At 38.1% G+C, this 17969-nt stretch overlaps 1 protein-coding gene across 9 annotated transcripts in view; it reads left to right on the top strand.

The window, feature by feature from the left end:
• nlgn3a (neuroligin 3a) overlaps positions 1–17969 on the top strand; it is a 154008-nt gene that overhangs the window by 8329 nt on the left and 127710 nt on the right. For 3 of the 9 annotated variants that reach the window (XM_037675360.1, XM_037675361.1, XM_037675358.1), the window contains one exon: positions 8789–8848. The exons of 2 other annotated variants lie outside the window; for them this stretch is intronic. In XM_037675360.1, coding sequence (XP_037531288.1) covers positions 8789–8848 — 60 coding nt within the window. Of the gene's footprint in view, positions 1–2686; positions 2719–4688; positions 4698–7529; positions 7539–8788; positions 8861–9031; positions 9053–17969 lie in introns of all 9 variants that reach the window. 4 more of the 9 variants (XM_037675362.1, XM_037675365.1, XM_037675359.1 and 1 more) reach the window with 4 other exon arrangements.

Genomic DNA, 17969 nt, shown 5'->3' with positions numbered 1-17969 from the left:
TTATTTTCTGTCCAAACAGCTCTCACTTGTAAATGAGTCGTTGAGGCTCAATGTGATTTTATAGGTCGAATGAGTGAAAAAAAAGATGATCAAAACAGGATTTTTTTTTTTTTTTCGGCTATTCCAAGTCCTCCAGCTGCTGTGCTCTCCAGCTTTCAGTCAGTCTGTGCCCTCTTCTTTGTTTATCACAAATTAAGAGAAGTGGTAGACACAATCTGAAGAGTCCCAAACTCAATTTGAAGCTCTGCTCTTGTTAGCAAAGAGCTAGTTCCCCGAGTTCTCTTGAAGTTTCTCTTAAATGGAGTGAATTACTCAGAGGCGTGTTTATGTAGGGCTGCACTATATTCATTCTGATAATTCAGCCTGTTTTATTTCTTCTGCGTATTTGTATCAAAGCACCTGTCGGAACATTTTCAGTGATGAAGAGATTAAAGATACCCTGTGGACATTCTTTGTCATCAAGCATTTCCCAAGAAATCGCTTTCCTGAGATACTTTTTTTATGATTCTGCTTTGTTAAATTCTGCCGTCAGGTTGTTGAATATTTCAAATTCAAGAGCTTGGATGGCTTCTGTATTTGTTTCCTTGCAGAACCCTGATTTGTTTTACTCTTTGCTCCCGATTTTAGTGCAAAAATATTAAGAAATGTTATTATCTTTTATGTTGGGAACAGCTGAAGCGCAGTGTGAGTTTTGGCTGTCCTTTACTGCAGGATTATAGCCTCCTTAACCTTTTAGCTGCATTCTCCATCATTCTCTCTCATGTGTCCTTCCCAAGCTGTTCCTTAACCTCTGCACCGGGAGACAGATTGAGAGACGGAGACAGACAGACTGACAAGGAGGCAGACAGAGAGAACAGAAAGAGAATAGGAAAAATTTGAGGCAAGAAACAAATCCAGGCGGACAGAGGGAGAGAAAAACTGCCACCTGAGGATTAGAGACTGAATATAACTGCTCTGAATTGTCAAGGCTGCAACATTTCACATTTCACTAAGTCTCTTTCCACATCCTGACCTTTCTGATATTTAATTCGAAGGCCCATCTATTGTCAGTGAACCTTTTTCCAGCAAAAGGAAAGGCAGTTAACATTCAGCCCTTCCACAATGTACAGAGTGAATTGTGGACTCAGTCCCAAAGTCTCTGGAGTCTGAGGGCACTCTGTGTTTATGTGTTGGAGCTTGTGAGTTCATGCATGTGTGTGCACTCTTTGGCTTATTCGTGCAAAACCATATAGCTAATTAATAGAAAGCCTTCTGTTAGAAATTTCATCCTGTTGAAATGTTGCATTTCAATCCCCTTTATGCACCCAGTAAACCCATCTGAGGAGGCTTCTGTGTACCCGATTTGATAAATGCGACAGGTTTCTATTTTGTCTGTCAAAGGAGCATAAATAATAAGTGTTATTCAAGATACCAGCTGTTTCGCTGCAATGCAAATCTGACATGTGAAGGCCAGCTCTCCAACAAAACACCCTGTTCTTCCACTGTGGCATCGCTTTCTAAGATTCAGGGTCAAATGTAGGTTTGAGTCATATACAGAAGTCAAATGTTTTCAGGTTTTGTGGCAATTGCTGTGTTTGACACAGACTTTCCCGGTAACAAAATTCAAAGTGACAAAGCTTTCCCGTTGACACCTGCTGTCTAAAGCTCCTTCACTCAGTAAACCCCTTGTTTAACCACGTCGATAACAGTGTCTGCAAGAATAATTCCCATTCTTGTTTACGTTCTTAAATGTTTTATTTCTTCTTTAAGATTCCTGTACACCTTGGGTAATAATGTCAGCAAAAAATGCTGTGACAGATAGTTAGATCAGTGAGATGAGAGACGTGATTTCTGAGCGCTCCTTGCCATTTAATTCCTCCACAAGGAAACTGTTTTTGATTGATTGAGAGCCTCTATTGAATTTGTTCTTCCAAAATAAAGACAAAGGCTGCTTTTACACAGAAATTAGCACCCATTTGAAATCCTCCTTTCAAATAATTATGAAATTTCAGAAATCGACCCCGTATTATTGTGGCTTAAAAGCTATTAATTGTACGGGTGGAACGGAATGGAATCAGATAAAAAAAACATATTAGACTTTTACTGCTCCCCTGTGGGAGACAGTGCCATTTTGTCTTGAATTGGAAATGCCCTCCGTTCATCCGTCTGTCTTGTGAGCTTGAAAACTTTCAAAAAAAATAAAGGAGGTACCAACTTCCATTTAGGTGTGTGGCTGTATCCATGTGTCAGAAAGGTCCCTATCAAAAAATGAGTAGCCACATGAAAATCCAAAATGGCTGCTGCCATGAATGTCTGTCCATTATGTGAGCTGAATAACTTGGAAAATATGCAATGTACTACATCTAGGCATAAGAAAACAAACATTTTGCTAAACAAATAATAAAAGTGTAGTAAAGTTAGGAACAATTGTCACCCTTCTTCTAACATTCACTCATATATGCTACAACCATGTATACATGTAAACAGAGACCACCCCAATCATTGGAGGAAACTGTGCTTTCTAGTTATTGCTTAAAAGTAAAGTTTCCTCAAATGATTGGAGCGGCCCTTGGGGTAGCTGAAGATTAATCTATGGTGGCCAAGGCAGCCATCGGCCACCCCATGGCTTCGCCATTGTGCCTGGGGGGTTGATGAAATTGCTCCCTCCACTCCCCAGGATCTGTTACTCTGCACTGGCTCGGACAAGCAAAAAACAAACTGCCTCTCTTTCTAGACCCAGTGCAACTCCTGCCCACTTGAATATCTTATACCAAAACATTAAGGTTCACTTCCTGTCCAGAAAAACACTCATCTCAAAAACTACAAACATTCACAGTCCCTCAGTGATGGGGGAATTAGTAAATTGCTCGTTTTAAATAGCTTTTTGCTACAAAATATAATGAATGAAGAAAGATATAGTCTAAAGTACTCTACACCAACGCGAGCCAAGAACAGTGAGCTTGGATTAAACCCAACAGTGATCTGCCTGAAAAAGTCTCATTGTGATCGGAGGCAGCTTCAGCAAGTGAGTGCTTGTAGTACTGAAAGCAAATAGGGTCATACTTTGCATACTTTGGCATCTAATAAACACTGTTAAATATGCACAGATATGAACAGCACATTACCTGTCCGAGAAGAAGCTAGGTGCAAATGTTCTATTGTTTATTTCACGTTGAAGATGATATTTGGTTCCACATTAACTTTTATGTTCCCTTAAATTAAGGTCAAAAGTCCTTTTTTATACTATTTTCTTAACATGAGAGAAGCATTTTTACAGTTTGTAAAGTTTTGAGTTTGACAAGTGAGACACTGTTTACAGTTCAGATTGGATACACAAGATTTTTATTTATTTAGCAATTGACAAATTATATCTTGCTGTATATGTCCTGCTACCTTAAAGCCTAACCCTCATGCAGGGGTGGTTGTTTTTTTCTGCCTTTGCTTTAGGGAGGATAAATGTCTTTTTTTAAAAGGTAGAAAAACAAACAAACATTTGGCATCTTTTTCTACCCCGGTGTATCAAATCATGAACACATCTAATTATTTACCGTCGTAACGATGCTGTCTTAGTGAACTATCAAGGTGATTCTATAAAATTTGCATTTAACATGTGTTTGTTGTTGTGTGAATAATTGACTGATAAAAGTTTAAAGATTTTCTTTTTTATTAACTGAGTCAGCGGAAATATAAAAATATACAGTTGATCATAATTCTTTAGATTCAGTTGTATAAATTAATGAAGCAGTACACATACAGTACATATTTAAAAATTCACTCATTTACAGAATTATTTCATACAGAAAAGGAAACAATTTTATAAGACTGAGTTTACATTAATCCTACATTTAGTCGACAATTAAAATATAAAAGGGAATACATGTTTATTTATATCACAACTTAAATCATAAGAAAATATATGTAACCAAGAGAAACTTCCGTTTTGTTGTGTTTCTGTGAAAATAATTTAGCTGTGAATGGTTTTGAACTCGTTCATACAATCCTTGAGAATATAAAAATTAAACTGAACTATTTGTGGATGTTGTACAGCTTCCTGACTCAGATTACAAAACCAAGCAGAATTTTAATGACTAATTTGGATAATTTTACAAGGATAATTTTAAAATATTAACCTCCTGAGACCCTGCATTCACATATGGGGACATTAAATTTTGGCTTTGCTGTACCTTATACTTCTCTCTGTTCAATAGTGTTTTATACGTTGTTAAGCCATGTTAATGTTGTTGTGTTATGCTGTAAAATAAGCCCATTGTCCCCATCTGAGGACTTCTGTTTTTTTTTTTTTTACAAAAGCATGTCATAACCATGTAAAAAAATACAACTTCCTGTTCAAAGAGGAAGCTTTATTTATACACAAATACACACACACAATACACATTTGTATCTTTTAATGTTAAAAGTTAAAAATGTTGTCTTTAGCACCTGGTTGTTTTCCAAATATATTAGTGTGTGTGAATGACAGGGTTTAACTTAAAACACTTTGTAGTACGTTTCTTTATGACGTTCTGTCCATTTCTTTAATTAAATGACCGGCAGTTCCACCACATTTAAAATTACGTTGACATACAATTCAGCACTCAGTGGAGAGTCTACATATTTATGTCTGTGGTTACTGCACACCGCTAGCTTAGCGCTATGTTAGTGCCAGCAGTTGTTGACCGGGGGTGGGGTGGGGGTTTAGGATTCATGAGAGGATCAGAGTGTGCTTTATTCACACAAGGAGAGCTGTTGGTCAGGCTACTTCTTGTTGTGCCATGAATTCTAAGAAAGTTACTGAATCAAGTGTCTACTTATGTAGGTAAATGTAGATGTTTAGCAACCTGTTAAAATATGCCAGAATGCAGGAAATGACATCTACTTTATTAAAAATTTTCTGGGGGAGGACCCCCAAATCCCACGACTAGTGCCCCTCCCTCATTACAATGCTTCTAACACCAATGAGTTTGATAAATTTAAAGACGTATTTCGAGAAAGCTTCTAATGCTTTTTGTCTTAACTTTTAAACCATGATTATTTTAAGTAATTTGTTTCAAGACATCAGCCAATGAATTTAAAGAAACTCTGCTACAAGCCTATACCTTTTCTTAAGATGGACGCAAATTGAAAGCTTTCTGCCTCGCAGCAACATTTACGCTTTGCAATCTACTCATTAAACAAAAATAATGTGTGACCACATGTGCTCATATTTTTATCAAAAGTCTAAATTTCATCACATATTCTGAGTATTGCATTATTCATGATAATGTAAAACTGATAGGCAGACTAAACAAGGTCATTGCACTTACTGAGGAACTTAAAAAATAAATCAAAAGACTTTGTTTCACTTCACAGAAGAAATGTGCTGAGTAAATGTCACGACACTCAGCCTTTTACATAATGCAGGTGTATCCCACCTACAGTATCAATTAACGAGAAAGCAGAAGACGAGCAAAGAAAAGGAGAAGAACAAATCAAAAGTGAGCAAATGGATTCATAAATGCATCAAGATAAACCATTAGCAAACATAAAGCATACATATGGTGCTTGATACATGCAAGACTGACAGTAGATAAAACAAAAGATGGCAACACTCACAATGTTTATTACAGAACAGCTCAGTGGTATGCTGTGTGCTTTAAAAGGTGGCTGGTGTTAATAAAAAAAGCAAAGCACTGAGACAGAAAACTGTCAGTGGTGATTTAAATTATTTCACCGAACAGTCTAATTTATGGTTATTTGGATCTTCCCTACTGATCATGAATTCTCAGGCAATTAAACGTCTTAAAGAATAAGTTAATAATCTGCTTTAGTGTGGTAACAGAAAAAAAGATTTAATGTCAAACGCTGACGGAAACCAGAGTTTCCTAGGGGGGAAAAATGTTGTTAATTATCTTTTAATTGATGTTAGCAGCAGTGACTTTTCTCTTCAGAAAAGGGTGAAGCCCTCTGCGCTAATGCAACATTAGTCCAATAAGACATCGCCTCTTCTCATCATAATGAATAGATTAGTAAATTTCAATAAACCTGTTCTGATTTTATTGATTCATACTTATAACAGCCTAGAGACTGCACTGGAGGAAAAGCCAAAGTCACCCTTATAATTTACTGCGCTGAGCATTGTTAAAATGGAGAATCCAACCTTTTATTCTGGCCAGTTATTCCCCCAAAACAACAATTTATTTAATAGTTGCATCAGAATTTGATAAGTCATTGGCTAAATTAATAAATCAATCACTTACTAACGTGTTCTTAAGCTTTTAAGCTGCAGAAAATAAGAATCATTACCAATTTATAACAAAACTGTAAATGATGGATGAATACAGGGCATTATATCTATAGCACAATGTTGTGTTTTTTTTTCATTTTCTAACATTATTTATTAAACTTAGATTCTATAGAAAGATTATGAACTATTAATATTTACCTGATGTAGATAACTTTTTGAACGACATGTGTTTGAAGAAATAGAGTTGATATGACTGGACTGATGATGCAACGTCTGGTTCAAGCAGGGCCAACCCATTTGTGACCTTCAACAAATTTTGTGATTCATGCAAATACTTTTTAGTAAACCTTTTGGTCTTGGTCAGTTTCACATTACACAGCAGTTCCAGCAGAAATATTACAATTTTACAGAAATATCCCGAGTTGCACCTGCACTACATATACTATAGATGCTGCTGCTATTAGCATTTCTCAAATAATTCAATGAAAAGAACCATGTATTTCAAGCAGACAGCAGTGTAAAGGTTTATTAAAAAAAATATGTTGCATGGACTTCTCTGACATTTTTTTTAAATTGGAGTAGTTTTAGGGCAGCAGCAATCTGCTTTGATCTTGGCTGCAGTTGGATTAGTCATTATGTCAGAATTCAACTTAATTTTTCCTAAATAAGGTCGTTCAAGGAGCAATTTACAACAGGTTGGATGTATATTGTTCACGACCTTTCCCCCGAACCACTTTTCAAAAGATCTAAAATATCTACTGAAACAAAACCACAAGTACAACGTGGTACATTTAGCCCTAACGCAGACTACTGAAAGATGAAGTAACCTCTCATTACCAATACAATGCATATAATTTTGCTAAAAACAACACATCAATTCCCCTCCCCCCAAAAAAACATACTATCACACCCACCCAGACAAACAGTGGGAGTGGTGGTGCAGAGGTCAGAGAAGGTTGGCCTGTGATCGGAAGTTTGCCGGTTTGACTCCCCAGACAGACAACATCAAAATGTGGGTGGAAAAAGTGAAACACCCACACCTGCCGCCAATTCAAATCAGTTTATTTATATAGAAGCAAATCACAACAGAAATTCTCTCTGGGCATTGTACAGGAACATTCACATGCATAGAAAAAACAATTAGTAAAGTTCTGTATCTAATGAAGCCTGCAGACTCGTTGAATCTTCATTTGGTCGCAGTCTCCCATCCTGAGCAAGCACAATGGCAACAGTGGAAAGGAAAAACTCCCTTTTAACAGGAATAAACCTCCAGCAGAACCAGGCTCAGGACAAGTGGCCATCTGCTTCGACCAGCTGGGTTTGAGAGGACAGGAAGGTAGAAAAAAACAAACACAGAATGGCAGGTCCAGATGTAGGTGCAGGTGCACCTCCTATTGGATGGAAGACAAAAACACATGTCAAGGATAGGAAAAAAATACAAATACAAAACAGGCCCCACTCTTGGCCCTTGAGTAAGGCCTTTATCCCCCACCATCTGCTTTCAACAGGTCTCTCTTGAAAATGAGTTCTCGGGACTCTATGAGCCTACTTGTATAAATAAAGGGTAAAAAAATTAAAATTAACAGCTTAAGAAGCTAAGAGATAAGCAAAGCTAAGAAAAGTCAAGACAAAAGTCTTGAATTCCACAGACAGAGATCGGAATGAAGGAAACAACAAGACCTCACAACCCACGAGGTGTAACGATACTGGACCATTACCAGGGTTTTTGTCCATGACTTTACTGACCAGAGCTGCTTTAGCAGGAAAACGGAGTCTAGCCATACAATTTTTAGAAAATGGTGATAACCTTGTGTCTGGTCAGTGCATTACCTACTATTTAGGGCAAAGAGACACTGCACACATCACTGAATAAACTATACATGGTACAAATAAAGCCATCTGTTTGTATGCCTAGAATGTATGGAGAGTTTGCAGTCCCATTTGAACATAGATTTGTAGTTTCATTCACATTTTTAACATCTTTCAAAATTAAATTTATCTGGTTGGTCAGTAATGTTATTTGCTGGTGAGTTAAATCTATCATTTTTGTTTCTTTAGCTGGATAAATTTAATATATTGTAAGGTATATATTCAAAAAAAGGATAAAGGAAACTTCTTCATAGCTAAAATACAAAGAAAAAGCCTCAAAATCAAACTTTATGTCAGATTTTCACGGATTAGCTGGGCATTTTATTTGCAACAATCCTCAAGCTCTAAGATTGAATTATTTTTATTCAAGAGTTATTTCTGATTTCTGAAAATGTGAGTGTTGTATGACTCTGCCTCTAATATGATGCAATAACAGATGAGTTTTGTTGAAGTGTATTTCTGGGAGCCATGTTCTTTTTTTCCCAGTTTCTGGATTGTTTACTATAACAGTGATTTATGTTCCTGCCACTGTTAACTGTTCTGTGTAGAAAAATGAAATGTTGCCAGGGAATGTATGTAAATGAACATTGTTTTTATTCACATGTGGTTTTAATTACTGCTCTCATTGAAGTGCCTCTCTGCCCATCTGTTTGTGCCAAGCGTGCTATTTTGAATTCTCTCTGTACGTCTTTATGTCTCTGCCTGCTTCAATAACAGGGGCCCATGCAAAAAAACACGGCGAGGATTTATCGGAGAATGACGGTGATGAAGATGAAGGTATTTTCCATGGTGAACAAAGATGGTGCATGATTGTTTTTTTGGGTTTGTTTGTTTTATAGTTTTTGGTTTTTTTTTTTAGAAAATATGTTACTGTTTTATAATTCTTTATGACTTTTATCTTGTTTTTTAATGAAAATGTAATCATTAGACACCCATGTCTCATCCCAATCTGTAGAACAGCAAGTGTGCATGTGAGCGAATGTGATGGCTCTTGTTCCTGAGGATTTAATTCAGCAGATGAAGAGTTTTTCACTTGAGAGTCAGATAAGATCTGATAGTTATTGAGATACCCAAACCCAATGTTGATTCATGTTAATATCTGCTATAGTGAGTGAAGCAGCTGTCATTAAAAAGGCTGGGACAGTAAAGGCTGGGACAGTGGTTGAAAGTCCCCCTTTTTAAGGTGCGGACAGTGTTGCTGGCAATAACAGCAGAGTAGAAAGGGAGGTAAGCAGTGTAATATCACCAGCTCTGCCTGCACATTCAGATGAGGATCGGCAATTCAGGAGTGATGCTGAAGAGGATTAGGGATGAGAGGTGTTGAAAATGGGAAGTTGCTGCTCAGCAATCGCATTGTTCACTTCCATATTTATCTTGGGATATTCCTGGCTCAGGGTGGATCTCTGCCGAGATTAGAATGAGAGACGGTTCTTGTGCTGCTACAGAAACAGCTTAAGTCTCTGAATCTAAATCAAACCCTTGATGTAGCCCCACCCTTGTCTTCCTCTGCCACTCCAGGGCAGGTAATAGAAGCACCGTGTGAGGCTTCAAGGTAAAGCTCTCAGTTTACGCTCCATTTGTTATCAACAGATTCGATTTAAAAAAAAATCACATTTAGCATTTACCTGTTTGTCTGAGGCAAAGCTGTTTTTAGCACATGTTTGGGGTAGATACACGTTTCACTTGTTAGGCAAACCTTAAGTATACTAGAAATCCAAGTGGTCCTCTTCAGATATTCGAGGGTTTATCAGGAAGCTCTTTCCTTGTTGCCAGTGGGCTCTTCTCTCAAAAAGAAGCCTCACGCTGGTGCTGATCACAGAACAGGAAGCGTTGCCATGGCACCACTTTGACACACAGGTGCTTCTCCATTCATGCTCAGGGCGAGCTGCTGCAACTGAAGCCAATTTTCCTGACCCGACTGCGTGTTTACACGCGTGATCGTGCAGGTTTGTCTTCCTCGCTTCAAGCAAGCTCACGTGTGTCAGGACGTAGCCCCCTAAGACAGTTTAAAATTGCTGACAAGTGCCAATCCCCCTTTTCTCCTGCCAAATCTTTCCATGCATGCACACGCACAGTGGCTCGTTCTCCGAGCTGTTGTGCTTTAGACTTGCCTCGCCGAAATCCTGACAAGTCTATTCTTTACGGAGCGCGACTAATGCTATTTACAGAGCATCACCTAAGACACACAGTACAGTCGCAGCAGCATCCTTGCCACAGCACTGTAACTAATGCGTGTGTGACAGAATTGGCCGTCAATCGTTAAACACGATCCAGAAGATTTTTATTGTTCCAGGGATTGTGTTGAACTATTACAGAGGGTGGTTTGATACCTGTCTCTTACCCCATTATTTCCCCACTAGAGGAGTGTTTTCTCAGTGAACAAAAACACAGCATTTCCTCACCAAGGATGCTATACAATCCATAAGGTCCTTACAGGCTATCTCAGCAACTATTGTTTACTTTTATTGTGGATAATAGCAGTCTCTCGGTCTGTAGTAATTTTACTGCATGCATTACCAGTGAAAAACAATACATTTGTATTCATGTGAAAGGACACGTAGATTCGCAACACAAGCAGAACTACCTCTCCCTCCAGCTGACACACTTCTTATCCACATATTCTCATTTCTGAGAGAGCCACTGTCCTGGCTGCTTTCTGTGAGTGGCCCCTTCGTCTCCCGATCTGTTCAGCTCGCCATGGTGTCTCACTTGGCAGTCTGTCTATCCTGGGCTAACTTACTCCCTTCATGCAGTCTAAAGGAACTGCCATCCTCCTTGTTAAAACCCTCCAAACATGTTCTTCAAATGTGAATCTTAATTAAAAGCGTAAGATTACTTTAAGAAATACATATCGCCCTCCGCCTTTCATGTCAGAGTTTTCAACTAAAATTGCCTTTTGCGGAGAAGGAGTGGAGTTTTAACCATTTGGGTCCAAGTTTGTAAATTATGCTGTGCAAAATTCCATGCGATGTGAGATTTTTCAAGGATTTTTTTAGGCCTCAAACAGTGCCCTGTCAAGGACACGGTGTGAGAGATCTTTTTTTTATACCTCTTTCCTCATGTTTCTTCCCCTTTTCTTATCTAAGAACAGAGGCAGCATATCTTAGAAGCTGCAGCCCCCTGTACACATCTGTCCATCTTTATGATGGCTGTACAGAAGGTAATTTTGTTGTACTTCGCTGTGCTAGCTAGGACAATGAAAGCATTTTGATTCTGAATCTGATGTGTTAGTACACTGGGTAGACTGGGCCGAGATGGGGTAGAGGTAGGGCAGCCGACTCGGGACCAAAAGTACCAGTTTCGATCCCCAGCCATTCCCACATATCTTTGAGCAAGACACCCAATCCCTAATTGCCCCCTGGGCACTTACATAGCTGCCCACTGCTCCACCTGGGTGTATCCCAGATATGATGGGTTAAATGCAGAGAACCAATTTCGCCATTGTATGGGAACATACAATGGTATGGTATGGTATATAGTTTATTCATTTTAAAAAAGTACAAAACAATTCCATAACAATATAAAAAAAGGATACAAAAGATTTAAAATGAAAGGCAGCAGAAAGAAGAAAAAATCTTATTTTATCTGCCCCTTTTTCAAACAATTATTTCAGACATAATAATCTTCAAGTAACAGAACAAAATGAATAACTCTTTCTAATTTTTCTAATTCTAATACAAAACACACACTAAGCTACTTCATATATATATTTTTTTTAACAATTCAGTTTTGATCTTTTTCTTAAATGTACACATTGACTTGGCATTTTTCACATCCCTCTCTAGACCATTCCACAATCCAACTCCTTGAATTGAGGTAGACCTTCCCTTCAGACTAGTTCTGAATTTTGGTTTGACAAATATTTCTATCCCCTTAAGATTGTAACAACTTTGTCTTTTAATAAAATTTATTTGGATATTTAATGGTAATGTGTTATTTTGAGCCCTATACATAACTGATAAAATACTGTAATCTACTAAATCATCGAACTTCAATAACTTCAGTTGATAAAATAATGTGCTTGATGGGTGCCAGTAATGCTTTCTGGTGATAATTCTTACAGCTCTTTTCTGTAAAATAAAAATAGGTTTTGTAAATGTTTTACATGCTTTCCCCCAAACATCAATGCAATAGATTAAATGTGGAACAATGATTGTGTTATACAACATGTACAGAGCTTTATCATTTAATAATTCCCTGGCTTTGTATAGTACTGCAATAGATTTAGATATTTTTGTTCTTATAGAATTTATGTGATTTTTCCATGTTAGCTGTTCATCAATGATTACACCCAAAAATTTCATCTCATTAACTCTACAAATCTCAACACCCTCAATTTTAAATGGATCATCAACAGTTCTCTTTTTGTTACTAAATATCATGTATTTAGTTTTATCTAAATTTAACAATGATGACAACACATAACCCTTTACACACAAAATTTGCTGCGGATGACTCTTAGCTACTACCATAAAGATTTAGCTAAATATCAATTCAATTCAATTCAGTTTATTTATATAGCACCAAGTCACAACAGAAGTCATCACAGGGCACTGAACATGAACATTCATATTTACAAATAATAATTTAACATTTATCTGAGGAGCAGACTGTTTGAATTTAACTCCATCAAAGAACTCTCATCTTAAGCAAACATGAAGGCGACAGTGGAAAGGAAAAACTCCCTCGTGAGGAAGAAACCTTTACCAGGACCAGGCTCAGGACAAGCGGCCATCTGCTTCGACCAGCTGGGTTTGGTAGGAACAGATTGTTGTGGGTTGCAAGATTCAATTAAAGGAAAAATAAAGCAGACATGTGGATCAGCTTCAGTTCTCCATTTACTTTCACTTTCCACTTCCTTCCGTTCCTCTCTGTCCAGCATATTTTAAACATACAGTCTTATATTGAGCAGTCGATTGAGCATGCATCAGGATAGTCTTCTGCCTTCTGGTGCCCTTTCTATGCAAAAACCATTACTTCAGTTTCAACAGCAGAACACAACACAGATACACATTTGCAGGTCAAGAATCACATGTTAAGATAGAAATAGTACCAAAGAAAATCTATTCAATTTTAACAATTAATTTAAGGAAATTAGGTCAATATGTCCTCTAGTAGTTTAAGCTTAAGACAGCATGACAAGCCAACCCTAACTATAGGATTTATCAAAAAGGAAAGTCTTAAGTCCAGTCTTAAAACTGGACAATGCGTCAGCCTCACGGACAGAAACTGGAAGTTGGTTCCACAAGAGAGGAGCCTGATAACTGAAAGATCTTTCTCCCATTCTGCTTTTGGAAACTTTAGGGACCACAAGATAACCTGCAGTCTGACAGTGAAGTGCTCTGTTAGGAAAATATGGAACAACAAGATCTCTAATATAAGATGGAGCTAGGTTGTAGAGAGCTTTGTAGGTTAGAGGTAAGATTTTGAATTCATTTCTGTATTTTACACAGAAGTAGAGTGTAGAGAAGTTAAACTGGAGAGATATGATCTCTCCCACTATCTCCAGTTAAGACTCTGGCAGCATTTTGGATCAACTGAGGACGTTTTAAATAAGTATTTGGACACCCAGATAACAAACCATTGCAATAGTCCAGTCTAGATGTGACAAATGCATGAACAAGTTTTTCTGCATCATTTTTAAATGTTTCTAATTTTGGTAATATTGTGCAGGTGGAAGGCAGTTATAGTAATGTTTTTAATGTGGGGGATAAAAGACATGCCCTGATCAAAAATAACACCAAGATTTTTAACATTAGAGCTGGAGGACAGATTAATGCCATCTAAGGAGGGAGAAAGACTGAAAAATGCATTCCTAAGATGCTCAGGTCCAAAAATTAAATCCTTATATCTGTAATATCTGTAATACTGACTGAGTCATAGCCATTTTGGAGAGGACCAAAGTCAATCAGAAGTGGCAGCCATCCTAAATTGGGTTCATATTAAAAAACAAATAGTTTTAAATCTACAGCCAATGATTACTTTCTGCAAATGTCATTAAAACCCATTCAGTGCTTGTTGACACATTTAGCTAATAGACAGGCAGGGTTGATGCCAACATTTAATGTCATCAGAAGTTTTGAACAAAATTATTGTACAATGTGTAGTGCTCAGTGTGCTGAGGATGATTCTCAGCTTCACACCAAATTTAAGCTCATTATCTGTAAAATTCGCTGAGTTACATCCATGTTTTATCTCCTATACAGTCAATTGGCTGTGGCAACCATCTTCAGCTGTGTTGACTCCAAAGGTTATTAGTTGTAGATGTACATGATTACTTTCTGAGAGTTTCAATAAAATCTGCCAAGTGGTTAGTGAGATATTTTTACGATAATAAATACTGGAACCATGAAGGGTTTCTTTTATTGCTAAAGAAATGCAGCAAATGTTATGACACATATATATATATATATATAAAATAATTGAAACGAAGCAGAGCAGCCAATAAAAGCATTTAACTCAGATAAACGGACAAACAAACTGTAATTTATAAAAAGGACTACAATGCCTATTTATTATGTACGTGTCTAAACGTACCCAAGGGTAAACTTCTTTGTCTTTCTCTGTATAACTTCCTATATGAGCCACAGCCAAGTCCCTGCCATCTCAAAGTGCATTCAAAAGCTATACCAAGCTCCCTCCAGCAACACAAGCGTGCGGACCAAGTTGCCGTGATTTACAACAGCCCCACAATCAGGACTCAATTTTACCGAGGCTGTTATTGCACTGTAAAATGGAGTGCAAGCTTTCAATCACCTACCTGCTGCTGTTAGATAAAGGTGGGTATGTAAATAGAGGAAGAGAGTCTGCATGGGGAGCTAAATCTCCCGAGCGGAACACGGCTGTGATGTCGAGGTACTGTACTGAAAGCAGCGAGGGGCAACCGTCCCCTCTCCAACTGGAGAGAGGTCTCACACCGCTGCTGCCCGAGTGCACTTCCACTGATGAAAAATAGATCTGTGAGCTTGTCGGCCATTTTGGCACTTTGAGACTTTAAGAAATGCTTCTGTCTAATGTGATTGCACATTTGCACACACTTGTTCACATCCACAATGGCTGCTTCGAGCTCTGAAGCAGGCACACACACTCGCACACAGACAGCCCCATCCTCTGAGACACTCTCCGTCGTTACTGTGCCAGAGAGCAGAGCTGAGCCCCACCTGCCTGGGTATTACCATTAATTCCCTTGCACAGTCCTGGCTGGATCCCCATCCAGCAAAGCCCTCAGCTAAGGCAGCCTGGAGAGTGGTAAATTGACAGTGGGGGCAATTTACACACTGTTCCCTCTGTTCTTCCACTATTCTATTCTCTCTGATGTGGCAGGGATGAGAAATCATGCCCCTTGAAGCCCATTTATTCAGAGATCTTTGGAATGCTGTGGCTCTGGTTCTTTCCAAGATAAGCATTTCTGCTAATGGCTGATCCACAAGCCATCATTTTAGCCATTTCAAAGGATGCCAGACTCTTACCGCCACCCCCCCCCCCCCCCCCTTTTCTTTCTTTTTTGCCCTTTACTTTTGAGTGGCACAAAATTATGGGGATGACAAAAAATGTAAATGATCTGCTTTTAACAAGTAGAGGGGATGTAGTGTAGAAGTGGTGCACAAATCTGAAACATTGTAACTGTATGGAACATTTCACTATGAAAATCATCTTAGATTTACTTCCACTTTTATTTATTGACTTGGCAGAGATTTTAAACCCAAGACATTTCATGCCTTTTTTTTAAAAAGTGACTACTAGCAGTCCTCCAGGCTGCAGCAGAAGTGTCACAGCTAGCTGCTACTGTTATTTGTGCTTGCAAATTAACAAAATTATATCTAAATAAGCATGTACTGCAAAACTTGACAGCAATGTGATGCATACATTTCTAAAAAAAAAAAAAAAAAAAAACTGAAGTTATTTAAATTGTCTGCAATCCACTTTAGTCTTGAAACTGAAAGAATTGCTTTAAGACTTTTTTTTAATTATTATTTTTAGCCTTTATTTATACAGGTAGTCTCATTGTGCCACTCATTTTCAAGAGAGACCTGTTTAGGGAGCAGATGGGGGTTAAGGACCTTGCTCATGGGCCCAGAGTGGGGCAAATGAGGGTGGGGGTAAGTGTGGGTGCTTCACCTACCCCACCCACATTTTTGATGTTGTCAGTACTGGGGTGTGAACCAGCAATCTTTCGATCACAGGCCCACCTTCTCTAACCTCTGCGCCACCACTCCCCCAAGACATGAGTCACTTTTTGTTTCTGCACTTAAGATGTGCAACACTAAGATGTTTTCTTTAATACTTTCCCCACACAGTCTTTTTGGCTACAGGTTAAGGCTGCATAAAACAGAGTACAGTGACTGTACCCTTTCCATCCACAGCCATAGCCCTTTAGTTTGTGCAAAATGTGGTTTTGTATTATCTTTTTGGAAAATGTATGATGTCCCTGGAAAATATGTCACTTGAAGGCAGCATATGTTACTTTTAAATGCCAATGCAGTTTTCTGTGTTGCTGCTGAAATCACAGAAGTGTAAAAGACCTTTGTGAAGGACACTGATGCATCCCCCTTCCATCACAGTCCCTGTCTTTTGGACTTCATGCTGATAACCATCTAAATGGTCCATTTTTGCTGTGTGATGGTCCAACAGAGATGAAGAGAGGAGAAGTCAAAGTCTTAAATTTATGTTGTCTGAAAAAGAAAATGACTTGGTTTGTACATTGCCTCTTCATTTTCACACCATGCCAACTTATGTCTGACTTATTTGTGTCATGGCGTCTTTCTTGGTATACTCTTGTCAACCTTTCAGTGGTTGTGGTTTTGTGGCTTGGCCAGTAGTTTCTTTTTTAAACAAGTAAATGATTTCTTCTCTTTCAATTGTGTGGTAAACTGTTTTCCTTGAGTCTTACGGGTGACAGCGTCTCTACTACCTTCTCCTCTCATCCAGATCTAAGAGGCTTTGTCTAAGAGCCTTGTTGGATTCTCAGTGTCACCCTTCTAATTTAACTCCAACGGTGTCTCGCCACATCTCTGTTGTCTATGTCCTGTGCCAAAATCATATTTAAAACACAAACACAGCAGCCAGGGATTAAGAAGTCACCCTTCTGCAGAGGTTATACCATTACAGATACTGTAGTAATGTTGGTATTTATAGTGGTATATGTTCTCATGCACATTTTCTTTCTACATTATCTGCCCAATTTTATAATCCTATTTTCTTTATATCAATATGATATACCTTAATATAAAATCAGCAAATAAGTAGTATTTAGAAAATTCAACAGCAATAAATTTGTGCTGTTCTCTTGAAAGAGAAAATAGACAATTCTTTGTGTGTTTTCTCTGTTGTTGGAGATCATTCCTTTCCTTTGAAGCCTTTGCTGTCCCTACGTATATAAAAGTCAAAGTAGGAGACCCATTACACTAAAATGTTTAAAAAGTACCAGAATGAACAGTGGAGCAGCTGGAGACACTGATCTTCCTTCACTGAAGACATCACCTTTTCTGACTTAAAAAGGACAAATGTAGAGAAGGACATATTAAGGAGCAACATCTGGATTTACTGAGACAGGGCATCGAATGGCTTCTTGGTTTTGATTTGAGATCTTTGTGCCTTTGTAACTTGCTGGCCATAAATAATGTTCCATAAGTACATGATTATTAAATAATTTTCCTTTTGCTATTTATTACAGACAGTTGTTTCAGTTAGTCTTCAACAAGTATTTTCTTTTTTATTTTTGAAGTGGAAACTCTCAGTGCACTGATGCTATAACAGCAAACAAGCCAGCCTCTTTAAGAGCCATTAGTGTCGACTATCCTATACTTAAAATCTGTTCTCAGCTGCCAGTAGAATGCAGCTCTCTTCTTAAGTACACTGTAAAAATTGTGGCCCTGCTTAAATTAAAAAAATTGATGTC

Source organism: Nematolebias whitei, chromosome 4, assembly GCF_014905685.2.
Source record: "Nematolebias whitei isolate Nwh7 chromosome 4, NemWhi1, whole genome shotgun sequence".
NCBI lineage: Eukaryota > Metazoa > Chordata > Actinopteri > Cyprinodontiformes > Rivulidae > Nematolebias > Nematolebias whitei.
The sequence above is the reverse complement of the archived record's forward strand: the minus strand, read 5'-3'. Positions and strand labels throughout refer to the sequence as shown.